General features: G+C 47.4%; 1 protein-coding gene across 1 annotated transcript in view; it reads right to left on the bottom strand.

The window, feature by feature from the left end:
* Positions 1-27520, bottom strand: part of BCAN (brevican) — a 93332-nt gene that overhangs the window by 47385 nt on the left and 18427 nt on the right. The window contains exon 7 of the mRNA XM_086947320.1: positions 19582-21144. Within this exon, the coding sequence (XP_086803446.1) occupies positions 19582-21144 (1563 nt within the window). The remainder of the gene's footprint in view (positions 1-19581; positions 21145-27520) is intronic.

Below are 27520 nucleotides of genomic sequence, written 5' to 3'. Positions count from 1 at the left end.
CGAAGTCAGATATTGAGTCGGCGTTCCGGTTGCTCCCGGTACACCCACGGGATCAGCGTCTTTTAGGCCTTGTGTTCCAGGGACGTTACTACATGGATAGATGTATGCCAATGGGTTGCTCCATCTCTTGTGCTTATTTTGAGAAATTCAGCTGTTTTTTGGAATGGGCATTCACCGAAGCCACTGGCCATAGCCATGTTATGCATTGCTTAGATGATTTTCTGTTCTTGGGGGCAGCCGGCGGCACAAAATGTGCGCAGGCACTACAGGAGTTTTGCATCCTCATGAAGGAATTCGGAGTGCCATTGGCACCAGGTAAGACGGTGGGACCATCTACTTCACTGGAGTTTCTGGGAATTGAACTCGATTCTGTGGAGGGATGTTTCCGTTTGCCAGTAGGAAAAGTAGCGAAATTCAGGGCTTCCCTGGAACTGTGCCTTATTAAGGAGAAAGTTACCCTCCATCAGTTACAACAAGCAGTGGGTCAGCTTAACTTTGCCCTAAGAGTGATACCAATGGCCCGCCCCTTTTCCCGCTCTATTGCACAAGCTATGGTTGGTCTCAAGGAAGGACACCACCGCACAAGACTGTCTACGGAGGTTCGCCAGGACATGCGCATATGGTTGGCATTTCTGGCGGACTTCAACGGTCGAGTGGTATGGAACAAGCCACCTGCGTCTTCGGACGAGCTAGGTTTGTGGACCGACTCGGCGGGGAGCGTGGGATTTGGCGCAATCTTTGGTAATCGATGGTCGGCGCAAACATGGCCGACGTGGTGGCACACCAGCGGTCTCACAAATAACATTGGGTTCCTCGAGCTATTCCCCATTTTTGTGGCTCTGATGGCTTGGCCGGACGAGTTCAGAGATTGCTCTGTGGTATTTTGGTCCGACAATATGACTGTTGTTGAATGTATAAATAATCAGGCAGCACGCTGCAAGTGGATATTGACATTGTTGAAGGAAATTGTACTACTTTGCATGAGACTGAATGTGCAATCAGGGCGAAACATGTGCCGGGTGTACTGAATCAGGCTGCTGATGCACTGTCTCGTTCACATATGCAGGCTTTCAGGGGTTATCTACCTTCTGCGGACCTAGCGGCGGCACCATTTCCCGAAGCACTCTGGCTACTCGGTGCCCCGGATTACAAGACCTCGTGGCAGCAAGCTTAGCCCCCAGGACGAGGAAGGCATACGAAGGAGCGTTTCGTTCCTATTGTGCATTTTTGGGTCCGGCAGAGGAGGAGAAATGGGGTCAGGAGGATTGCTTCCTAAGGTTTCTGGTAGCATTACACAGGGAAGGCCGATCAGTAGCAACGACCAATAGGCACCGGGCTGCCATTTCATTCATGGCGCAGGCGCATGGCATCAAGGACCCGACATCGTCCTTTTTGGTAAAGAAAACCCTTCGTGGCTGGCAACGCCTGGAAGGTCGTAGAGTAGACGAGAGGCGTCCGATTGGGTTAGAAAGGTTGTCCCTGCTCATGTCGATACTACCCACAACATGTTCCTCCCATTTCGAAGCAGTACTGTTCCGGGCCGCTTTCGCATTAGCGTTTCATGGGGCTATGCGGGTGAGCGAACTGGTCGCAAAGAATAAGAAAGATGTGGAGGGAGGTCTGTGTCGGGATCACATCCTGATTAGGGGTGATTCAATGGTGGTCACAATAGCCAAGTCCAAGACTGACCAGAGAGCTATGGGAGACAGTATCGTCGTCCAGCGCATGCGAGGGTCCCCCATGTGCCCGGTAAAATGCGTTGAGGAATATTTGGCGCGAAGGGCGGATACATGGGGGGGGAGCCTGCTGAGACACATTGATGCCACCCCACTGACGAGGTTTCAGTTTCAGAGGGTGCTAACAATGGCAATCGCAGCGGCGGGCTTGGACCCGTGCGATTTTGGGACCCACTCCTTTAGGATAGGGGCTGCTACTGAGGCTGCAGCCAGGGGTCAGAGTGTTGAAGAGGTGAAACAGTTGGGACGATGGTCCTCGAATTGTTTTAAAAGGTATGTGCGATTGCACATGTTGTGAAGTCAAGTTACATGCACTCACGCTTCTTGTCTTCTGTTTAATTTACAGTTTCGCAAGCATGTTATGCGGGGCGGAATTTGCAGTCGACCCGGCACCAGGGGACCAGCGGTCAGAGATCACCGGCTGAGGAGAGAGTGGTGTGGGTCGTGGGCCACTCTTACGTGAGGCGGGCCGGGGACGTTTTCAAAGCAGGTGACGCGACTCGCGCAGCTGGGGAGTACGGGTACAGAGTGACCTTCCACGGAAGGGGCGGGCTCTGTATTGACCAGTTTGAATCTTTTGTCGAGGAACTCTTAGGGCGGCAGAGGTCACCGCCATCTGTAATCATAGTACACCTGGGGGGAAATGACATGGTGACACTCGGTAGGCGAGTACTACTCGAGCGAGTTTTGTCTACCGTTAGCGGGCTGGCGAGGAGGATCCCGGGGTGCACGATAGCATGGTCCCACATGATTCCCAGGAAGGTGTGGCGGGGGGGCCTCTCGGTGTCAGCACTGAACCATTTGGTGAAAAAGGTCAACAACAAAATTGGTAGGTTGTTTCGCTCGGCGCAGTTGCACAGTATTCCGCATGGGTGTATTCGGGGGGATCACATGTATCTCGATGATGGGGTTCACTTGTCCCGGGAGGGGAATGTCTTACTCATAGGAGACTTCATAGCATGGCTAAGGAGTTTAAGAAAACATGACCTTTAGGAGGAGTTTGTGGGGGGGCCAGATAGCCGGTCAACTATCTGGCCTGTGGCGGTAAGGTCATGATCGGTGAGCAGTAATTTCAAGGTCCCTAGAGGGGGGCGCCACCCACTATGGATGGGAGCGCCTGGGGGAGGCGGCCATTGGCCCCTCCCACGGGGAGGCGGCACCCACTAAGTATGGGTCGCCTAGGGGAAGGCAGCCATAGGCCCCTTCCAGGGGAGGAGACGGCTATATGCCCCTCCTACGAATTTCCCGGGGCCCGGATATCCGCGACGGCGGATGTGATAGACAGTGTGGGGTGGGAGGGGGAGTCCACGCTGCCTTCTTACAGACACCTCACACGGGTCCTCGGACGACCTTTAAGATGGCGTCGAGTTAAAATGGGGGGCCCCCAACAAGACAAGGGAAATTGGAGTTGGCACAGAGGGTACAGTCCTCTGCGCGGCCGCCACTCACACCGTGAGGGCAAGAGTTTTGGTAGTAGGGATCTGACACCGGTTGCGACCTTGCCGTTGGCCCGTAATGCTAGGATGTACAATTTTAATTTAGAAAGTATGCATTTGCAGGATGTTAGACTCGGCTAGGAAAACCTTTGTACTAGAGATTTGTTAAGGTTAGCCAATGAACATGTCTTCATCGAAATGTAATAAATGAAAATTGTACATGATATGAAACTTTTATTTTAATGTTTTAATTTTGTTTCATATTTTAATAAATACGGCCGGGAGGGTAACTCCCTCCCGCCTTCCAAAAGTTCAGAACTGCGTCCGTCTTCCCATCCTTGGGGATTGTGTTGGGAGGGGGTGACAGGCATCCCGGCCATATGGAAAGGGGCGACCACTCGATCCCCCCGAAGGTATGGTTGGGGGCCCGGATCCTCCCGGGAAACCATTTTGGGCGGGGGGCGTGTCACGGCTGGTATGCCCGAAGCGGCGTAGCCGGGGCGCGCCTTTTTCCCGCCCAAGAGGGGTTGTCCTAGACACCTACACCGATGGCCACGCCCAGTAGGCGTACCAGCGGAGGGTTCACGCCCGCCCGAAGAGGAATAAAGAGAGTGGGAATCCGAAGAAGCATCCTCTTGTTCCTGTGCTTGGAAGCTGCACCCACTCGTTGCACATGAGCCCTCGACGGAACAAGGAGCAATTTTGACCCACCCACCAGCCCCTTATGGCAATGTTAGTTCTGCAATAAAGTAATTTTCTCTGATAACATCTTCTTCCCTTGGTTTAGCGGTATATGACGGTCTAGTTTAATGATACGATTAATGTCTGAAGGTACTGTTTTCTTGTAGTATAGACAAATATTGCAAATAAACAGGATGAGTTTTTCTCCCTTAGTAGGTAATCAAATGTCGTATTTATTTTTTGGTCGGGCGGTAAGGTCATGATCGGTGAGCAGTAATTTCAAGGTCCCTAGAGGGGGGCGCCACCCACTATGGATGGGAGCGCCCGGGGGGAGGCGGCCATTGGCACCTCCCACGGGGAGGCGGCACCCACTAAGTATGGGTCGCCTAGGGGAAGACGGCCATAGTCCTTCCAGGGGAGGAGGCGGCTATATGCCCCTCCTACGAATTTCCCGGGGCCCGGATATCCGCGACGGCGGATGTGATAGACAGTGTGGGGTGGGAGGGGGAGTCCACGCTGCCTTCTTACAGACACCTCACACGGGTCCTCGGACGACCTTTAAGATGGCGTCGAGTTAAAATGGGGGGCCCCCAACAAGACAAGGGAAATTGGAGTTGGCACAGAGGGTACAGTCCTCTGCGCGGCCGCCACTCACACCGTGAGGGCGAGAGTTTTGGTAGTAGGGATCTGACACCGGTTGCGACCTTGCCGTTGGCCCGTAATGCTAGGATGTACAATTTTATTTTAATTTAGAAAGTATGCATTTGCAGGATGTTAGACTCGGCTAGGAAAACCTTTGTACTAGAGATTTGTTAAGGTTAGCCAATGAACATGTCTTCATCGAAATGTAATAAATGAAAATTGTACATGATATGAAACTTTTATTTTAATGTTTTAATTTTGTTTCATATTTTAATAAATACGGCCGGGAGGGTAACTATGAGACAAGGGCAGATGAGGGCAGATAAGTCCTAATCTCTAGTATTGGCAATCCTAGTCACAAGTTATATGAAGCAGTTGTTTTTGAATAACCCAAAATTCTGGCTCCCTAGAGGGAACACTGGTTATTGTATGTTGAATTATTTAGGGAAAATCACATCTACCTTCAAGACGTGATTTGACCAGTGTGTGGTCCTTAGATTCAGGGACAAACAATCAGACCCCATCCAGGAGTGAAGACCAGTCTGTTCTACCCCGTTAGAGTGATGCTCCTTGGCCATACACGACCGGTGTAACAAACTCTATCCCCCTGGCTTGAGGGATGTTTAGGGCAACAGGGTAGGACTGGTCACGCATGGGTCAAATAACGCCTGGAGGGTGGATGTGATTTTTTCAATTACAAGGAGTGGTTACAAATTTGTCACTTGTGCTCTCAAAGATGTTGTGCCAAACACTATGGTGAACTAACTGTGATCAATTTGGCCCTGATGAAGCCCTGTTGAGGGTGAAACGCGTTGGCTGCGCTGTTTTTCTGACTCCACATAATAAGGAAGGATACAGATCCTACACTGAAGGCTGAAGAAAAGATTTGTTTTCACTTATTGTCTTGTTGCTATTGTTTACTCTCTACCTATGAATTGTTTGTCGCATTGTATGATCTATGAGCAACGGACCTTAGAGGTGGGCAACATTATTGATAATTACTTGATCATACAATTGTGTGACGAATTGGGCAGTGGGGCTTCGAATCCCTTGGTTGCTTGATATAATTTGAATTTAATTATTAAGGGTGCTAAAAGATTTAAGCGGCACTAATATGTACGAGAAAGGGAAATAGAACAAATCTGCTTCAGGTAAGCATGGGTACTACCTTTTATCCTCAACAGTTTGAAAGTTCCAGAGCCATAGAGCAGGCTCGGAGGTGGACAGAGCACCAGGGAAACTGGAAGATTTCTTGTCATACATTTGCCTCAAAAGATCTAAACGAGATCAAAATGCAGTTCCAGCAGGGAGAGGAACCAGACTTTTTATTCATATTTCTCTATTATAAAAACATTTGTACTTTTCGTGTCCTTTTTCTCTTTTTCACAAACGTCTTTTCAGGTTACTTTTCACTCTTCACGTCCAAATTTCAAATTATTGATCCTTAAGTACATTTATCAATGCTGACAGAGCTAAATTCGAACTACAAATCATATTTTTCCCAATTGATACATACATTTTAATAGCAATATCTGTGCCTTTTTTGCAGTCAAACCAGGCCTCATCTCTAAATCCATAATGTATGAAAGTATGCTATATGCCTTTATTTAATCACCTTTTCAGAATTAAAGCTGCAGTTCAAGCTGTGGGAGCAGAAAGCCAGGCCGCAAGATGGCTGCTACTGAGTGAGGCTCTGCCACCTAGGCTGCTCTTGCCCCTTTGTAGATTTGGGGTGAGGCGGAGTCTTCGACTCTCCTGTGAGGTGCCTGTATACCGACCTGGTAGCTCTGATCCCCTTGCTATTGCTCACAACATTTCACAAACTTTTGCAGGAATCAGTCTAAACTACAATTTGAATAAAAGCGCCCCTCGAGATCTATCACCGCGGATGCTGGTGACCAGCTGTGACGGGGCGGGCTCCACACCCGAGGGTCCAGAAGCAATACAGGACTGGTGGTCCGCTGTACCCCTCACACCCAATTGTGTCCCCTTGCAGCAGCAGTCTGAACCTCACCAAAGCACCGACTGGGATCCGGACGAGCAACCAACATGGAGCTAGGAAGAAGGAAAGGAATCCGGCGCCTTTAAATGGGGATATCACCCGGACGAGACTCCTCCTCCTTTGGATGACGTAGCACAGGACCCATCAAAATAGAACGGAACCCGGAAGAGGACGGACGGCGTTTCCCTGGAGGCGAGGTGCGAGCGAGAGCAGAGGAGAGCGTATCGAGAAGTACCGGAGGACGAAGGAGACGAGGAGACCGGAGACCTGATTATCCGCGGCAGTTCCAGCAGGCCCGGAGGCCAACGACCCCACGAGTCGCCCCGCCATGTTCCCACGGGAGGAGCGTGGCTTCAACAGGTACGGGGCAAGATAGCGGGTTGGGTGGGACCACGTTCCACTCCTTCTCCCTAAAACAACACAACTTGTGTATGTTCTGCATACATTGTATATAGTGTAAATAATCTGGAAGTCTCTGCACGTCCCCCCCCCCTTCACGAGCACTCATCTCACTGCCTCTGTAAAGGACAAACACCCAAACACTCGGTTTCCTTCACTCCCGGTCCCTTTAGAGTCCCACAAACAGGACGACCGTCCTAATACTTGTGTTTTGTTCCTTTTGTTTTTGGGTCTTCTCTGGTACGTGATACCATCCAGGAGGAGTGTTTCCTACCACTCTGCGGAGATCCCGCTGGGACTTAACAGGACATAACCGGCCAGACACTGGATCCCTTAAAGAATCCCAGAACCGATCCAGCGGCCTTCGCAAGAGAAAGAATCACAAGTCGCCAGAGAAGGGTGTTCATGAAAATAAAGCCATCATTGAAAAGCACACTTAAGGGCTCGGTGTCAGTTCCTCTTTTCCCACCTAGCGTCCCACGTTCCCCGCAACACCAGCATTCACCTAGTGGAAGACAGAATGAACTACCCGTCGGCATGGGCATAAGAACCATACTTGATAACAAGTGATGCAGTCTCCGAACCATAGACTTTAAAATTGACATACTGACGAATTGTCTAGATATTATGGGTGATAGACTTGTTAAACATGGTGACAAATTAGAACACCTTGAAGAAGAGTGTTTCATACTAAAGATGGGGCAGCAGAGCGCAACTAACAGCTTTTGTGGATGGTAAGCATAATGGAGGTAATCAAAACCAAGAATGAGGATCTTGAGGATCGCTCAAGAAGAAACTACATCAGAATCCGGCTACTATACGAACTGCCGACTTACAGAGTTCACGTAATTTTGCAATCAGCATAGGTAGATGTCAGGGATGTCCACTTTCCTCGATTTCGAATTAAACAGCTTTAGAGCTGATCTCAGCTCGGCTTCAAGACCATGGTGGACATGGCCTAAATCACATTGCACTTAGGGTTGTGGTATCAATGTATGCAGATGACATAATATCTAATCTTGAGCCCATGTTGAGGGGATTTCTAAAAATCTGGTGCTCTCACTGGGATTAGGGTTAAATGATCAAAGCCGTTGATTTTCCCTTGTATCGTAGCCATGACATGTTTTGCAACCAAGTTTCTATTGTGATGGGCTGATTTGGCCATTCAGTATTTGGGATTATGGGTGAGCAGGGACATCACACAGATATGGCAGGAAAATTATAGTGCAGTGTTCTGTGGTTAGTGGGGCAGCTTTTGCTCTGGTCTAGAATGCCCCGGTCACTCGCTAGGAGAATAGCCATCTCAAACATGGTACTATTGCCCAAGTTCCTTTACCTTTTTGTAAATTTTCCAGCTCCATTGACTAGAGCATTCTTTCACCACATTTGATCCCTCCTTGTAGGCTTAGAGTTGGCCGGTAGCAGCTGAAGCTATATTCGGAATTAGTGACCTTACCATATGAACAGGGCAGACTGAGTGTTCCCGTCCTGAAGCTGTAATACAACTGTATGTAGGCTCAATACTGGATCCATCCAACGCCGTATCACCTGCATGTTCGGGTGAGACTCCTGCCCCTAAGCTACAGGTTGTGCTGCCCCAGCGCAGTCTAGAGGAGTTATTGATACAGTTAAACATGTGGTATGGGCTTGGGATATGGTATTGGGATTATCTGCGCCGTAGAGCCTGTCTTGATTGTATATACTCTACTCAGCAGAACCTGTTTTTACCTCTTACGGCAGATGAGCGGGTCCAGAAAACAGCTGCGGTGCATGCGACTTGAGGTGATGGGGACATGTATCCTGTAGGTATATGTATTGCTTTACAAGAACATAGAGTGCATGCTACTCATGTATTCTTCTATCCCCGACTATGCAGTACTTGTAGTAAGATGCCTAGTACTTTCCCACGAAAACCCAAGTGCTTGACTGTGAACTAAATTCTCCTCCTCTATGGGGCTAATCAAAAGGCCGTACTCTCTATGCAGGCCAAAGCCCCAGTGGCCACATTTTGGAGAAGTCTTAACCCCTTGCGTGCTGCCGTCGGCCGTTGACCGACGGGAGCACTACCTCGCTAGTGCTGCCGTCGGTCGTTGGCCGACGCGGCCCCGCCCATTTTGCGGAAGTGCCGCATTGCCGCGAAATCGCGCTGCAGCAAAAATCAGGCTGCTTTGGATGACGATTTGACCGATGAGAAATGGTAGTATTGCTGCGCCCACACAGGGATGCTCTCACCCAATTACAGATTGCGAATAATTCATGTTACATTATTGCACAAACCGTACCCACACCCACTAGGCTACATACAGTGGATCTCTTGGAGGACAACAAATGTTTGCAATGTGGTATGCACGACATTTGTTTTCTGGATTTGGAGTGGAAGTGGCTGAGTTTTGGTACTCATATGATTGTATAGATGAAGTGATCTGTGAGACTGTGCAGAGAATGTCCTTAGTGTCCTTGCAAGGCTATGTAAAGAGGGGGGGCGCTAGAGGGCGCACTGCAGCATGGCCGCACTGCTGTGAGGCTCCTGCAGCCCGGAGCTTTCATCCGGCCATCTATCCTACGGATCATCGCCGTCCCCTAACCTGACCCTAGAATCTGCCTTGGGAGGTTCTAATCTGCACTCGGTCCGCTTCCCGCGCCGATCCGTGGTTCCCAGCCGGAGTTAGAGGCTCCTGAAGAATCACCGCCTGTTGCTCTGGAGACCAGGCGTTCTGCTGTCCGGCGTCCCGGCTTACTCCAGCTCGCTGCCTGTCACGTGGGGAGGAGGCCTGTCCCCTCCCCCCTCAGGGACTTTCCTTTGCTGCCTGCCTGGCCGCGACCGGCGGCGGCACTTGAGGCTGGTGCTAATAGGCGGGGGAGAAGCAGCGACATCGCGGGGGTCACGCTGGACTGTCACTGAGTAGCTGTGACGGGAGCATTGATTTCACCCCTGAGTGGACCGCCGGCCGTCACACGGAGGGGAGTGGCGGGGCATGCATGCCTGCTCGTGCCCCCTTCTGTGGTCTATTCCTGGGCGCCTGCGGACGGCGTGCTACGAACGGAGATGATCAGCTGTTGGTGAGAGGTCTTATTCTCTTTGCACTGCGGGGGAGCCGTTTTTCTCGCTCATTTGGCACCATTGTGGCTTTCATACTTGTGGAGCCTGTTATACTCGATATTTTAGCGGCATACCCCCGCAGACTACACGGTCACTCCCTGCTGTGCTTCAACGCTTTACTTTGGCATAAGGTCTATAGGCGGAATTAGCTCACATGACACAGCGGACCTAGACTTTTACCATTTGGCGCCCTTTTCCACTGCAGCGGTCGCTGTATTGCGGAGCCGGCCGTGTCAGGCTTCGCGGCGAGCCCCTTCCGGTGGTTTACGCAGCGCTGGCGCCATTCACCTGCCGCAGCCCACGGCTGTCCCCTGCTGTGCCTAATTTGCCCTGTGATCCTGGTTTGCACCGCCCTGGACCCTACGGAACGCTGTTGGGGCTGACCCCTACACGCTGTCTCTGTTTGTGAACTATGAGTGACACTGCCCTTTCTGCTTCGCGGTGAGGGGAACGGGGTCATCGCTAGGCCCCTCTGGACTACGTCCTGTTCTCCTTATAGCGGCTGCTCTGTTGGCAGTGTCGACCTGGTGTGTCTGCACTGAGGCTGCTGGTGGTTCTGTACGGAGGTGTGCACTCTACGACCCACTGTTGACATTGTTTGTGCAGCGTCTCCTGCTGAGTGCATCGCTGGGTTGACCGTGGACTTGCTTTCGAGGTTCAACCCTCCTGCCTCCCTGTTCACGCCATTAGTACATGCGTTGTGTATAACACCATGGGCAAACCGGATAATAAGCAACCTAAGCTCTCCTTTGACTCGGCGGCTTCCAGAAGGGGCGCCCGCCTAGTACAGGAGGCTGGAACCTCACGATCTCCTCCTCCACCTGCCGCTGATGCTGTCTTGCAACCGGCCACTCCTGATTTCCAGCAGATGATGCAGGAGATGCGGCAGGGCTTCGCCACCGTAGTGGACAAAATGGACAAACTATCCTCCCGCATGGACGCGGTGGTACAGAAACTTGATGTCCACGAGGAGCGCCTGACCACGGCGGAACAGCGGATCTCGGATCACGATGACACTGCGGCCACTCATACCACTCAGTTGGCGAGGATGGACAATATCCTACGTGTGATAGCCGCCAAGAATGAGGAGTTGGAGGCGAGAAGTCGGCGCAACAACATTCGCGTAGTGGGTGTGCCGGAGACGACGAATGTTGGAAAGATGGAAACGTATGTGGAGAGGCTCTTGGTTGGGGCAGTTGGGGCGGAAGCCTTTTCTACCCAGTTTATTGTGGAATGGGCACACCGCTCGCTTGGACCGCGACCGGCCCCCGGTGCGTCCCCACGCCCTATCATTGCTCGCCTCCTGAACTATCGGGATCGTGATGCGGCACTTCATGCAGCCCGCACTTCCCGCTCACTCTCCTTCGAGGGTGTCAACTTCACTATATACCCTGACTTCACTCCGATGGTGCAGGAACAACGGCGTAAATTCTTGGCGGTTAAGAAGAAGCTTCGGGACCTCCAGGTGGACTACGCCTTGCTCTACCCTGCAAAATTAAGGATCACTCATCAGGCGAAGCAGACTTTTTTCACAAATCCGCAGCAGGCGGAGGACTTTGTGAAGCGGCTGAAGAGGGAACGAGCTGCTGCTGACCGCCAAGATGGACTGGGACAGAATGATCGCCAATCGGCGGGAGAGGAAGAAGACTCCTGACCAGGTTTTTGATGGCATTGTGACTGTGTTGAACGCTTCCTATTGACAGTGCTACACCTGCCGCTGCCTGCTGTCTTTCCATAGCGTGTGCTATTGTGGGCTGATAGGTGGACCTCCGCACCTTTCCGAGAGGCTGTATGGTGTGGCTGTTGGGATGGCGATGGTTGGGTTTTTTTTTTTTTTTTCTTCTATTCTTTGCTCCGGGCACCCACCCTAGTGCTGTGCCTGCCTTGTATCTTTGCCTCATCGGCTGGAAGGGCGGCATAGTGCGAAGGGGTGGTGAAGTGCACCTCTGGTGGACAACCCCAACGGGAATTCCCCTATTATGTTCGCACTTTACTTTGTTGTGCGGCTGTTGTTTTGGACGAATGGATGGATGCCTGGGGTGTGGGGAGGGAGGGTGGTAGGGGGTCCTGACAGGTTGGGGTTGGTCGGGTGGGCGGTGGGAGGAAGGGACACTTTGGTACCTTTACATTCACTTGCTGGATGCGTTGCGACCGGGATGTTCTCGTGTGGCGTTGTGTGCCTGTTGCACGGTTGTGCTCTGTTCGGTTCTGGGAGGGGGGGTTTGGTTCTGGGGTTGGAAGACGGCGTGGCTGATTGTGCTTTTCATGTTACCAGGTGGGGTGAGGGTGCGGCGGCTGCGGCCTACTATTCTGGCTCGTGTGTTGTGCCTGATGCTGGATTGCGGGGCTCCTTGACACGTATCCCCTATGAGTAATGTCGGTCGAAGTGTTGGATAAGATATCGATTCTTTCTCGGAATGTGCGTGGGCTCAATGATGCCAGGAAATGCCGTAATGTGTTGCAGTATCTGGACCGACATGCCATACAGGTGGCACTTCTGCAGGAAACACATCTGGGCCGTTCGCCGGCATATGCGTTTGGTGGGAGGTGGGCCACTGTGAGGAAATTCTCATCGTACTCCTCTTATGCAAGGGGGGTTGCAATATTGATTAAAAAATCACTTGCCTTCCAGGAGTTGGGATCACACTTGGACTCTGACGGGAGATATGTACTGTTGTGGGGGAGGATTGGGCAAATCACTGTGCTTTTTGTGAACTGTTATGCACCGAATGTTGATACTCCAGCTTTTTTTCTTGCACTGTGGGGTCATGTACTTGCTGTGGATGCTTCTCATATTGTATGGGGGGGGGGATTTTAATCTGGCAATGGTGGCTCTTGAGGACAGATCGGAGGGGAGTCATCAGTACAATATACAAGCCAGGGATGTCATGCGGGGCATTGTTGAAGAGGCAGGGCTGGTAGACAGCTGGCGATATGTACACCTCACTGTTAAGGAGGGCACTCATTTCACGACACAGGCCCGTACCTGGGCGAGGCTGGATTATATCTTCCTTTCCAGGGGGCTAGTGGCAGGATTGCATGGGGTGACACACCTCCCCAGGACTTTCTCTGACCACTGTCCGGTTCGGGTTGTGGTATCGGTGCCTGGACTGCACCGACCGCGCCCGCCTTGGAGGCTCTTCCCATCGGCCCTTCTGGACCCCATTTTTAAGGCGGAGCTGGGCGAGGAAATAGAGGCTTTCTTTCCGAGGAATAGGGGGTCTGTGGACAGTGTGGAGGTAATATGGGAGGCATTCAAAGTTACGATTCGGGGGATTACAATCTCCAAGAGCTGTGGGGTACTCAGGACTGCTGTTCGTACACTTGCTGGCTTAGAAGCTGACCTAAGACGCCTGGAGCGCGGTCTACTTGCTGGCCCTGACCCTGATCTCATGCGCCAGTTTAGGAGTAAACTATCGGAATACGAGGAGGAGGCGGCCAGAGAAGCGAAGCACAGGGGAAAATACTGGGTAGCTAGACGGTATTGTGAGGGTGAGAGACCAGGGAAGGTGCTGGCGGCCCTTACGAGACACCAGAGGCACAGCTCAGATGTCTTGGAACTGGTCTTGGCTGATGGCACACGCTGCACAGACACGGCGACTATCCGGGACACATTTCTGCAACACTACACACACTTATACACTTCCCAGCACTCCGGAGATGTGAGATATGGGGGATTTTTGGATGAGTTGTCGCTTTGCTGGCTCTCTGATGATCACAGGGCGTTTCTGGGTAGGCCCCTGGAGGTCGACGAGGTCAGGAGTGCCATCATGTCTCTTAATAATGGCAAGGCTACAGGCCTAGATGGTCTCCCCGCCGAATTTTATAAGTGTTACGTAGATATTATGGCTCCGGTGTTGCGAGAGGTTTTCGAGGAATCCCTTGAAGTGGGGCACCTACCAGGGTCTATGAGGGAAGTTGCTATCACCTCTTTGCTCAAACCCGGAAAGGATCCCCTTGATGTGGGTTCCTATAGGCCTCTTTCATTGCTTAGCTGCGATGTTAAAATTCTGGCCAAGGTATTGGCGATGCGGCTCTCTGAACTTATGCCCGTTATAGTACTGCCTGACCAGTCAGGTTTTGTGCCTGGACGGGCGACCTCCCATAATCTTCGTACATTATTCTCCTTGATCCCGACCATATCCCTGGAGCTCCCAGTAGCTGCTGTTTTTCTAGACGCGACAAAAGCGTTTGACTCGGTGGAATGGGGTTATTTAATCGACGTCCTGTGCAGGATGGGCTTTCCCAGAATATTTATCTCATGGGTTAAACTACTCTACACTGACCCTGTGGCCAGAGTGGTTGTAAATGGTATGTTATCCTCCCCTTTCCCGATCACGAGAGGGACCAGGCAGGGGTGTCCACTCTCCCCTCTCTTGTTCGCCATTGCTATAGAGCCTCTTGCATGCAGAATTCGGCAACTGCATCAACAGAGCGCGTTTAATTGCCTTCAGCGGCAGATCGGCATATCCCTGTACGCTGATGATGTTACCCTCTATGTGAAAGACCCACAGTCGAATCTTAATGCGTTGTTACGTGAGTTTGTTGTCTTTGGCGGTATATCTGGGGTTCATATCAATTGGCAGAAATCCCAATTCTTTCCACTCACTGCAGCGGTTCACCGTTTCCCACTTGACTACCCCCTGGAGTGGTGTGACTCCGACCTGCGATATCTGGGTATTGTTGTGTCACTGCTCAAGGAGGAGACGCTACGGCTTAATTACGGTGTGGCTATAACTAAATTGGCAGATAGCGTCACGAGGTGGGTGTCTTTGCCATTGTCTATGGCGGGTAGGGCATCTCTCATTAAAATGGTGGTGTTACCTCGCTTCCTATATTTATTTCAAAACATTCCGTATTATCCTGGGGCTTATTTTTTCACACGTCTCCGCTCAGAGTTGCTTCGGCTGTTCTGGGGGGGCAAACAGCCACGAGTGGCGTGGTCTACGCTGACGCTGCCTTATGTCGACGGGGGCTTTGACGTCCCTGAGTTTGAACTTTATTATGTCAGCACTCAAGCGCACTTCACCTACCACTGGATGTGCCCCACGCCGTTCATGCCTCAGGTGGCCGCTGAACAGTGGGTCGATCACCCTCTCCCATTGGAGGGCATGGTCCTAGGTAATGTTGCAGACATTGACACACACCAAACGACGGTCACCTGCACTGTTGATGCCTGGAAGCGCATCGCAAAGGTGCTGGATGTTGCTTTTCTCTACTCACCCGCGTTGCCTTTGATGTATCACCCTGCCCTGTCTCTTCTGCAGGAAGCTGGCTTCCAACGCCTGTGCAGTCGTCTTGCGATACACACCTGGGGTGACCTGTTTCGTGAGGGCACCTTCCGTACCCTGGAGCAATTCTTCGGGGATGGGGCGTACTCCCCACTTGATATGTTTTACTATGTCCGGCTACGACAGGGCCTGAGATCGCTGTTGCCTGAGTTCCCTGGGGAGCCGGGTGTGACCCTACCGCTTCATGTGCTGTTGCTTTCTGATGGACGTCACTTGGTGTCTAGATTGTATAGTGCCATCAGGACACAACGTGCTGTCTCGCCTGGGCGGGCGCGGACCCAGTGGGATGCTGAGCTTGGCATCACCATTTCTGATGACCAATGGAAGTATTGTTGTGGTGTGACCGCCAACATTTCCTCTAGCTGCCGCCTAAAGATCATACACTACAAATTCATACAGCGGTTTTACTACACCCCGGCTAGGAAGCTCAGGTTCCGGCTCGCGGAGGATGACAGGTGCACTCGTTGTCATGCACCAGGTGCCGATTTTCTCCATTTGGCGTGGGAGTGTAGGGTGGTTTCGGAGTACTGGGTGCGGGTCCATGATGCTCTTCAGGCTATGACCGACAATGGAGTGCCACTTGACCCTCTGGTCCTGTTGTTGGGTTATACCAAGGCGGTGCCGGCAATGTATCGTAGGTTTGTGGATTTCACTCTGCTGCTGGCGAAGAGGCGTGTGGCCTGTTGCTGGGGAAGGGGCAGGATACCGCAGTTCGATGACTGGTTGAGAGATGTCATTTATTGTCAGGACCAATATAATGTTTACGCAGAATTGATGCCTATGCGCTGCAGGCCCAGAGACTTTTGGAGTCCACTGCAGGTGTACCTCCTTACCAGGGCTGTGCAGGATTCTGATTCGGACAGTGCTGATCGGGTTGGGGTGGGTTAATGGGGCTTCGTTTGTTGGAATTGCACACTTCTCTGCCACTTGCCCAGTCTACACGATGTGAGGATCCCTCTATTTGTACTGCTGCTTCTCTCGATGTAGGGAGTATGTTATGATCATTGGCGGGTGAACGGGGATTTACTACCCTCTCTCTTGGGATGCAGCTTCTGATGCTTTACCTCAGGGGCTACTGCGCTGTGCATATGTGCCCACGGCCCTGCCGTTGCTCTCCTCTTTGGACCGATATATGCTTGTTATTCGTATTATTGGTATGTTTATAAGCTCTGTAATGGTGTGTTACGTCTCATGCCACTGCTGTTGCCATGACCTTATTCCTGCCCACTGGACTTCCCCCTCTGGATATGGCACCTGGACACTTTCTGTACGCCGCTGCACTACACCACATCTGTATCCTTGTATGCTTTATGTGTACGTCATTGAAGATCTCATGCTTGTCTTCCACTACTTGTTATGAATAAAGGTTTAAAAAAAAAAAAAAAGGCTATGTAAAGAGGAGGAGTTGGCCTAACGGCTAGGGCGCTCGACCTGGGACCAGGGGAACTGGGTTTGAGTCTCGGTAATTACGTCAAAAACATCCTGTGATTCTGGGCAAATCACTTAATCTACCCGTGCCTAACAAAAATGAATTTGTGTCCTCATGTAATGTAACTGGTGCTATGTAAAGCGCTCTGATTCTCGATTCGGGTCAAGTTTGCGCTATATAAAACTCTAAAAAAATATATATATATCCCAGCTGAAACTCACAAGCCTAGACGAATGATGTTAATCCCTCTTAGAGACGAGCAACAATGCACTGGTGAGAAAGCCAGCCTCATATGAGCTGCTGGTTGAACGATGTGACTTATTGTCTGCACCAACTGGAAAAATATTGGTCAATGATGGCAGCTAGATCCCATCCAAAATATATTTGTGGTCCATTTGACATGTACTTGGCTTTGTGAGCTGGGAGAAATGTGTGAGATGGACGACTAACTACAAATAGACGAGGATGCTAACAGGCTCCCAACGGTGACTCGCGAAACTGAACGGTCCTATGAAATTAAGTCTCTTGACATTTTTCTTGCTTAGGGAAAGATGGAAACATCCTGCAAAATATTAGGCAATGGGTAACTGAGGAAAAGATGGAATGCACCAATATATGTTGCACATTGTTTGATGTCAATGCTGCAATGCGGATCTCTCCCCTCTTCAGCAGGCTATGCGGAGGGACTATATCCAAACATAAGGGTAATGTGGAGATATCACTGCTTATGTGAAGGGCCGGTAATGTTTGTCTTGTTTGTTGCCCTAAAAATCCCAATAAATACATTTTGGAAAAAAAAGATGCAGTTGCAGAGCTCTTAAGTGAGTAGTGTCCTGAACAGGCTGCAGGTAAATAACTGGTTGTCAGAATAGCCAATTATTTTGAAGGAGGAAGAGTAATCTTCACCTCTTTCACAAGCTCTGGCCTCCTTATGTTTCAGAATGTTTGGCATCTTCACAAGGGTTTTTCAAGCGTTAGTGGTGGTAATTCATGCTGGATTAAACTAGGCAAGTTTTCAGCTTGTTCCTAATTAAAGGAAAGGTTATTGCACTTTCTCTTTGACCTTAAATAAATACAAGGAACTTTTCAGAAGTTTGTGGCATTTAAATTATCCATTAGTATTGATTTAATTTTAAATGGTGTGCCTCAAATTACATTTTGTAAAATATCTCTTTTAGTGTGATGGAAATCATTTATTGTCAACATCTTTAAAACTTTTAAAAAATGGTCTGGAGTACACATAACTGTATTCACAACACCTGTCTTTCAATATTTTGATAAAAACATGATGTTATCTGCACTTTTGATAATATTTGTTAATTTCTGTTAGTACCACAGAAGGATTAGAAGAAGGTGAGAAACAAAGCATGTCACCCATTATATCCCTCCTTTTTTTACCACATTATTGAAATCTTCTGGGTGTCAATGTCAAATTATTGTTCTGCTTTTTCCTCATTGGAGATCCAAGAATTGAGGCTAGCCTTAAAAAGCAGACTGGAGTACTTCATAAGTTATATTACAGCAACTGTATTATTTAGGGCTCACTTAGATCCAGTGGGCTACCTGTACGATGAGGCTGCTGTGGTGGAGGTGGCGCTACCCCATTCCAATTCTCATGCCACCCACCATATTGAGGATCCTACACAGAGTAGGACAGGGGATTTTTTGTATGCACAGGATGGGAGTGTCATTTCACTGTCCATGTTCTTCTAGCATTGTGGGCTAGTCAGCAGTTTTTCACTTTTACAAATACAACATACAAAATAGGATTTATTTTTAAAAACAAAATAAATAATGACCCTATTGCAGTGGGCATTTGTGCCCTGGATATGGGGGATATTGTTGCTTTTTTCCGGTACTGGGCAGCCATCTTGTGCACAGAGCTCCCGGGCATTAAAAGAATACCACCAGAAAAGTGTGTCTAATAGGATGGGCCGTTCAACACGATAGGGTGGTTCTGTAGTGGACTCCTGCCTGCAAAGGGGTTCTGATGGCAGAGTGAACCTCTGCTTCCCTGCGAGAACAACAGTATTTTCCTCCCCTCTAAATAAGACAGAGGTGCCCAGAGGTAAACGGAGGGAGAATTTGCCAAAGCGAATTTGTGGTCAATGTTCCATTATTGCCCACATCTAAATTAGCCCCTTAGTCCCTCCAATGAGGACCAAAGTGATAAGCCTTCTTATATGCGCTAATTTGTGGTTTTACGATAGAGATTTACTAAAGGGCGTAAAGACATAGCTAATCGATGGGGACCCATCTTGAGACCACCACGAACATTTCACATAAAACGCGAGGTTAAGGTTCAAACCCCTGTAGTTGGAGGTGAAATCTGAATAAAAAAGCACTGATCCATATCAAACAACCAAATCTTCTGCAGTTATTAGAAATTGAGTGGCTTCCATGTTTTGAAATGGCGGCGAGACAGGATCATTGGGTTAGATGATGCTGTTAGAAATGTTGATTAAATCATTGGGCCCATGGAGTGGGATTTGGGTTAAGTAGAAAGAATGACAAATGAGCCAGACACAAAAAGACACAGAGAAGAAGAAAAGGATACAGATATAAAAAATAAAGGCAGATGCATTCTAGAAAGCATTTTAATTGTTTTATTTCTTTCATGGAAACAATCATAAAACACTTCATAGAAGTAGAAGGATGTTAATGCATGCATAGTAGGGCTGATTTGTTTGACAAACACGTGTTGCTCGTATTCTAATTTTACCCTGATTCTAATGAAGAGGAAGAGCATGGGAGAGAGAGAGAGAGAGAGAGACAAGAAAGCATCGCAGGATGGGCGTCCTCAGGTAAAGAAGATCATTTGTATGATGGTGAAGAAGGCCATAGCTCTACGGAAGCAAGAGTTACCTGAAATGGTGGCTGCTGCTCCTAGACTTGCCCTTTCTGTTGGCTTAAGGGGCAGATGACGCTCCGTGGACAAAGGGTCATCCGTGAGTGGGGTCCCACTTAAGTATGGACTTGTTGATTCTATTGAATGTTCAGAGGAGTGCTTTGTTGACTCGTGCGATGGTGACACTGCGTGGATGTCAGAGGCGGCAGATCTAGTTACAGGAATAGCCGGTTCCTGGTAGTTTTTTGTGGTAACAGTTTCCTCAAATTGCACAGTAGTTGCACGAAAAGACGGGTTTCCAGAGCCTTTTGTTTGTTTTTCTCTAATATCTGTTTCAACAAATTCCTTATTGGCTACATTATCTTCAACTCGTATGGCAGATGGCTGTCCACTACTTGAAGACTCAAGTGAGTCGGCAGTCCCAGGTGGTTGAGCTACAGGATGCATTGCAGTTACTCCCTGGGGTTCCCTGCCGAGTCGAAGAAGGGAGTGGACGAAATGTTCTGAATCATTCCCTGGGTGATCTTCATGATTGGTAATTGTTTGTTCATGAATAACAAAAGGGGTCTTAGTGATCCCAGATTGGAGAGCAGGCGCTTCTTCACTCTCTTCTTTGGGTGAGGATGCAGAATTACTATTCGATCCAGAATCAGCCTTTTGATGACTGCCAGGCATGGTTGCATCAACACCAGCACTAAAAGGTTTCATGATCCCCTGAGTAGAAGATTCTCCTGACATTACTGGATCATTAGAGGAACCTGGTGCCTTTCCAAGTTCCATAGAATGTTGACTCGGTAAACCAGAAGTCTCTCCAGAATTTAGTTGATCAAACACTTCTGTGTTGGTTTGAGTATTATCCGTTGTAGATTCTCCTGAGAATTCACCCTCTTTCATTTGGCCTAAAGTTTCAAAGTGGGTTTCTTTCAATATAGAATTTGTGGTAGCAACAGGGTCACTGTTAAGGATTGCAGGCACTTTTGGTGTCTCCTTATTATTTCTAGGATTGTTTTCAGTTTTCTTTGATGAATATTTATTTTCAAGTCTTTCGGAAGCTGTGTATGAAGCACTGGTTACCAGAGATAATTTTGAATCCCTTTCAACAGGTTGATTGGTTGGAAATACAGGTTTTTGTGTAGTTTCCTCTGATGCTTCAGAAACCCTGTTTCTTGATTGCAAAGACTTATCCGATTCCTCTTTTGCTTCAGCGGAGTGTGCGTAAAAAACAACAGATGAAACAAATTCTGTTGTTGTTTCGACTCCAAGGTCGATATCACTAACATGGGGTACTATAGAAGTTGCCATACTTTGTTTGTAGCTTTCATTAACTCGGCTCTCTTCTTCAATGTAACCAGAGGCAATTGATTCTGAAGCCTCAGTGGGACTGTCGGAGGCATAGATTTGAGGCAAGTGTGATTTAGATAATTCTGGAATTTCTGTTGCGTAAAATTTATGTTGCATCTGTTCATTTTCATCCTGACTTTCATTGGTATAATTTCCTGAGCCCCCACTTTCTACATGGACCTTGTCTTTCTCCTCATCAGATGTAGTTGTGTGCTCCGTAGCTGAATCAAACTCACTCACTGAAAATATATGATAACACACAACAAATAATTAGAAACTAAGCTAAACATATCTAAAATTGACTTTAGAGAAACTGAGAGGCTAAGAACCACATTAGCCCTAGCTGAATTCTAAACCTTAACGGCTGATATTTCTCTATTGCTTTTCGCAGATTACGGTTACATGCCAGTGAGTGACCTGCTAATCAGAAACTGTGCATCCACTCTTTGTATGTTTCAAGTAGTAATTCAAGAGTGAAATATTCAAGACCAAATTTTTAATTAATCAGTGACAATCTACCTCTTTGAGTAACCACTCAATATATTAGTTTGATAAACCAGAAATTGCAATACATTAAATATAAATGGAGAGTTCTTAGTGCTGGAAGGAAAGACAAATTTCTTTATAGGATTTGCACTACAATATACCATACCGCAATTTGGGAATTAAGTTTGATGACACTTTGGGGCCTATTACGATGGAGGATTTTCCGCATCCTCCGGGCCGGCGGAAGCCACCGCCGGCCTGGAGGATGCGGAAAATCCTCTGCGGACCCACCAAAGACTCACCGCCACATTATGATGGCTGGTGGGTCCTGGTTTCCGTCCGCAGCTTTTCCGCCGCGGTTGGCTTACAACCGCGGCGTAAAAGCTCTAATATGGTGACGGTGTCTCTCAGACACCGTCAGCCAGATTAGGATAGGCTGTGAAACATGCTTTTCCGCGGCGGCTTTTCCGCCATGGAAAAGCATGTGTAACTTCACTGCGGGGGCCCGTTGCGGGCCCCCTGGTGAATGGGGGGTGGGGGGTACCTATGGTACCCTCCTGCATTTGTATGCAGAAATCGGCAGGCACCGCACGGTGCATGCCGCTTTCTGCATACAAATGCAATGTATGCATTTTTACCATTGCGGCGGATGCAGCTTGAAGCCGCACCCGCTGCAATGGTAAAAATAGAGGATGTGACCGCCAGGGTGGCGATCACATCCTAATTGCACAGGAGGGAACTCCGCAGGCCATGCGGAGGTTCCCTCCTACTCTATGGTGGCGGATGGACTCAGGTCCGTCCGCCATCATAATCGGCCCCTAAGTCTTTTAAGCAACAGGCGTTGGCTGTGGCAGGCACCTGCTTTAACATCATAAAGGGATTGAGAAAATTCTTTGTTCTTCTCCCATTAGCAGCCAGACGAACGATGGTGGTTGCATTGATAACATCGAGACTAGACTATTGCAACAGCCTTTATGCGGGATCGAATAAAGCGGTCCTACATAGGCTGCATATGGTCCAGCATGCAGCTGCTCGCCTAGTGCTTAGATGGCCTAGGAAGTCCTCTAAGCTTTTAGGCGTTACTGTCCAACGCGTAACCTTACATCCTCAAACGCGAATCTGCTAATTATCCCCAAGTTTAGGCTTGCTACCAAGGGAGGGAAATCCCTGGCAGTGATCGGGTCCAGGGCCTGGAACAAACTCCCCCCCACATTTACATCAAATTCCTTCTGAAACACGGTTCAGAAAATTACTTAAGACCTGGATATAAAGTCTTGCGGACACAGCGTGCAAAGCGTTAGTTTGAGTGTTGGACCCCACGGATAAGAGCAGTATGACCAGATTACATCTGTCTCTGGTTTTTGAGCGCCAAGATGCTCCTTGGAGTGATAGATGCGCTATAGAAATGTTTCTTCACATCACATCACACATCACATTAAAGCAACCAAACCTTTAGCTTGAAATTATCTTTGCCAAAATATAATTGGGAGAACATCAGTTGGGCACTGAAGACAACTAGATAGCCATGGTTTTCTACTGCTGTACTGTTTCTAGTGTTCTTCTCCTGTTCTTATCTATGCAAAATATCAGCCACTTTCTTTCATGTGACAATATCTCACCATTAGTAGACCTATTATGTTGTTCACCAAGTTGGATTTCACTTAAAATACCATAAATCGGATCCCATTGGATTCTTATAGGGAAGCCGGCCGGATTTTTATGGATAGTTGACCATACTAGCTTTGCCATTATAGCTGCTCCTGTGATAACATTTTTCTGGAAGTAAATATCTGTGACTTTTTCAATTAGGTAAAAGGACTGATTTTACCACAACAATCTCTCTAGGTCTCTTGGGAGATTGAGGATGTTAACTATTTAATCAACAGTCCACCAGTGCCTAAAGGCATAGAAGATGAGGAAGCAACACATCTTTGGCTATGAAATGGGAGCTGTAAGTCAGAATATCAAAATTACACATATGAACCTAAAATATTATTGACTGCCACAATATTGATAAGTATATGATCAAATTAAGAGTATATTGGTACATAGAGATGCACTTCTTCTAACTCCACATCCACATATTTTGAAAATCAAGGCGAGTAGATGCGCAGATAATACTAGTAAATCTACGCTTACCCACATGTAGCTACTTTGAGGATCTAGTGCTAGCTAATATTCTGCAGTCAACATTTTTGTAGGTCAATGTGAAAATGTATATTTAGGTATTATGCCAAAATATGACAGTTCGATGAAAATGAGATGAGTGATAAGTTATGAGGGTATTAGTAATTGCACATATTGTTTGTCTATTGATCTGCAAATGAAAAAAAAACAATAACACTTATGTTAAGAAAAATAGTAAAAGCTGAGGAATGTGTATGTACGGTACGTATAGGTATGCCCATAACTTGTAAGCTAATATCATGTGTCTTTGACCCTATCTTTGGGATATAATGATGTTTTTCAGTCCTTTAAAAACTTTCAGTCTGGAGATTAAGGGGGTCATTAGTATGACGGGAGGACTTAGTCCACCGGCCATCCTATCGGGACTAGGGACCACCCGCCATAAGGGCGGGGGTCCCGTGGGTGGAATTAGGATGCGGCTGCCACAGTGACGGCCACATCCTGCATTCATAACATTGTGGCGGGCAGTGCTCTCTGCACCACCTGCCACAATGCCATAAATGCATGTATTCATTTGCATACACAATGCGGCAGGCACGTGCGGTGCCTACCGCATTGTATATGCAAATGCAGGGGGTACCACAGGTACCCCCCCCCATGTGCACCCCCCACCCCTTCTTCACTTTAGTGGCCCTCAGGGGGCCCCCAAAGTGAAGACCGCATGCCTTTCCTTGGCGGCATCTCCGCCACGGAAAGGCACCTGCCCAGGCCCATCGTAATATTGCTGGCGGTGTCTAATAGACACCGCCACCATATTATTCCTTTTCCGCTCCAGCCGTAAGGCAACCAGGGCGGGAAAGCGGCAGACGGTCTTGCCATCCACCGAGGTCCCCCCCGCCATACTAATATGGCGGGGGGGAAAACAAGTGTGAATGTCGGGCGGATTGCCTCCGCCAGGTTGGCGGAGGCATCATAATGAGCCCCTAAGTTTGTCACCAAAATCCATCCCTAGCAGCATGGCATACGATAATACATGGATACCTATTGCATACACTCTACAAACACGTTACAATTGGCAGAACCTCCAGAGCACTTTCTGTTAGTTTTCCATTTCTCACCAAAAAATACAAGCACCTCTAGGTAAACCCCCCATGACACATCTTTTCACTATTGAGTGGGTTCTGGATTACCTGAATATGGGTGAGCTTTTTGTGTGTAGTCCAGGAAAGCACATTTAAACTACAACTAAACATCTATACAACTTGACCAGTCTAAAAAAAACTCTAGCTCAAGAACCTTTAGTAGAAGTTGGTGTGGTGACTTAATCTGTGGAAACACATTTTGTGCAAATATTTAGCCATGAAATAGTTAGGGAATTACAACAGAAAAAGCCTGTCCCTTAAGTAAGTTTGGGAACATTCATGCACTATTGTTTCCTTCCCTGGTGGTGAGAGCAACTATATCATTATATCATTAAGGCAAGGCTCAGTTCTCAATTGAAAACATTCTTTTGGTATGCTTATAACTTTAGTGGTGTTTGAAGAATCAGTTTCAAAGTAGCATACAATTTGTTCAACTGGCTAACTTTTGGCATGTACATCCATTTTGTGTACATCCACCTGAGATGGAAAGTTATGGGGGTAAATATCCATTTAATAAAGCTCAACGAATCACGTCCGAAGGAGTATCGTGGCGCTCAACCTCCTCATAAGACACATCTTCTCATTAAAACAGTCAGGCTTTTAACAATCTTTTAATTTTAACAAAGTCCAAACAGCTACGATGGTAGCCTGGAAGCTGATTCCACACCCTTGGATCAGTATAGGCGAAAGCTCTGCCCCCACATCTTGAGGCACAGATCCGGGGAATGGCTAGAAGTGCCTTATCACTGGATCTCAAAGTGTAAGAAGGACAGTGATAGCATAATTTGTCCTTAAGGTCCAGAGGGGACCTGCCCAATAGAGCTCTGTGAGCAAGACAACATATCTTGAAGATAATGCGCTTGTTGGCCGGAAGCCAGTGAAGGGCCCTGAGGATGGGAGCCTACTGTCAGGTTACAAACAAACTGAGCAGCCACATTTTCCACCACCTTTAGTTTAGTCAAGAGGGTGTCATTAGCTGCCATAAGCAAAGCATTGCTGTAGTCTAAATGGTTAATTATCAACGCATGGACCAGCGTTTTTTTAGCCAAGGCAGGTAGCCACGGGGGAGAAACTTTTCTCAAGAGCCGTATTGTGGCAAAACGTCCCTCTTGTGGTGGCTACATGGCTTTTCATAAACCGTTCATGGTCAATTTTGATACCTCATTTTTTTTGCCAATTGACTAGGGCAAGGAGGAGACCCCAATTCAGAAGACCACCAATCAGGAGACCAGAGATGTTGAGTTTTGGAAAACAGCAGAACCTCTGCAATGTTCCTCATACAATCTTGAAAATGGTACACAGTACCATTAATGTCCTGTCCCAATCTAATCTTAATATACGGTTCCAACCTTTTTGTAAGCACTCATAATTTTGGCAGATAACAAATATGATGCTGAGGAGAATCACATTCATGTTGTCATGAAGGGAGGAACATGGTTAGAAACCAGGTCATATGGCTTGAAAATTGATGATTTAGTCACTCTGATAGCCAGTTTTAATATTATGATGGCTGAAACAATAAAGACCTATTAGGGAAGCCACTGCTGTGTGCAACCGAAGGAAAACAGCATCCATTTGTCTTTTCAAACTGCACACTACATTGCTAGTCAATCTAGTCAGAAGGACAATGGAAGATCTATGGGCCATCGTACATGAGTTTCTAGGGGGGCATATGAGTTAATATCATGTTACCAGCATTCTCTTTTTTAAACCTGACAAATGATGCCAATTAATGTTTTCATTAAAGGTAATACTGGGTAAAGTCATATCGGTTGAAATGAACTTCATGAATTGACAATAACAAGTAGTAGTTTGTTAAATTATAGTTGTTTCCAAAACCTTATAACTACACGGGAAATTGAATTAGTAGTTGAAAGAGATTGAAACCTGTTAAAGAATATCCTCATAATTGTTACGAAATCACCTTATAATCCTTCCTCTAACCATTAAGCGATTAACAATTGAGCATTCCAGTACAGTATTTGACATCATTTTGAATCCAAAAATAGGAAAATATATTTTGACGGTAATTGAAATGTAAATATTTTGAAAAAGGAAATATGAAAATGATAAACATGGTGATGTCTATTTTAAGGTTTAAAAACGTATGTTTTTAAAATATTTTTTTCTAATTTAATTCGATAAAAATATGTACTTTATATTTCAATGATTTGTCAGAAATGTCTATATTTTTAGTGAAGGTGCCCAATTAAACACTAAAATTAGGCTCAAGACTATTGATTTCAAAACATACTCTTTAAAAATTATACATCGGATTGAAAAACAGTGTTTATAATTTTTAATTGTGCTGAATTGCACTTTTAGGATTTTTCAACATTCAGGATGTGCACAATGCATTCGTGTTGGGATCAAAATTTAGAGTAGTCTTCATTCTTTTTTAAGCAGACCCATTGCTGTTTCTAGAAGCAGTTTCCACATGTATTTGCATTTTTACACAGAATTATCGTGTATCTTATTAGTGTATTTAACAGTATGTTGTTACTGTTTGTTTCTAGGGAAATGTTTGGTTTTTATAACGTTTATCCAGTATAATACTGACAAATTATTTGCTTGTGTGCTTGTGATGCCATGACTTTTTGGATGCAGTTTGAATTTTGTGGATAGCTCCTGGATTTTTTTGTCTACTTTTCAATGTTCAATTTTATTTTAAGTGCTATTTTACAGAAAAAGAAATAGGACTGTGTGGATGGATAAAGGGTTTTGGATCCAATAAATCAAAGAACAAAACCAAATTAAAAAGAAGCTTAGTCTACTAAGCTTACATTAATGTGGTCTTTAAATGCAGAAGTTATTTCAAATTAACTAGACCTTATTTGTGATTGTTGTGTTATAAATAGCT

The sequence above is a fragment of the Lissotriton vulgaris genome, chromosome 12 (assembly GCF_964263255.1).
Source record: "Lissotriton vulgaris chromosome 12, aLisVul1.2, whole genome shotgun sequence".
Lineage (NCBI taxonomy): Eukaryota > Metazoa > Chordata > Amphibia > Caudata > Salamandridae > Lissotriton > Lissotriton vulgaris.
This window is presented reverse-complemented; position numbering and strand designations above follow the sequence as displayed.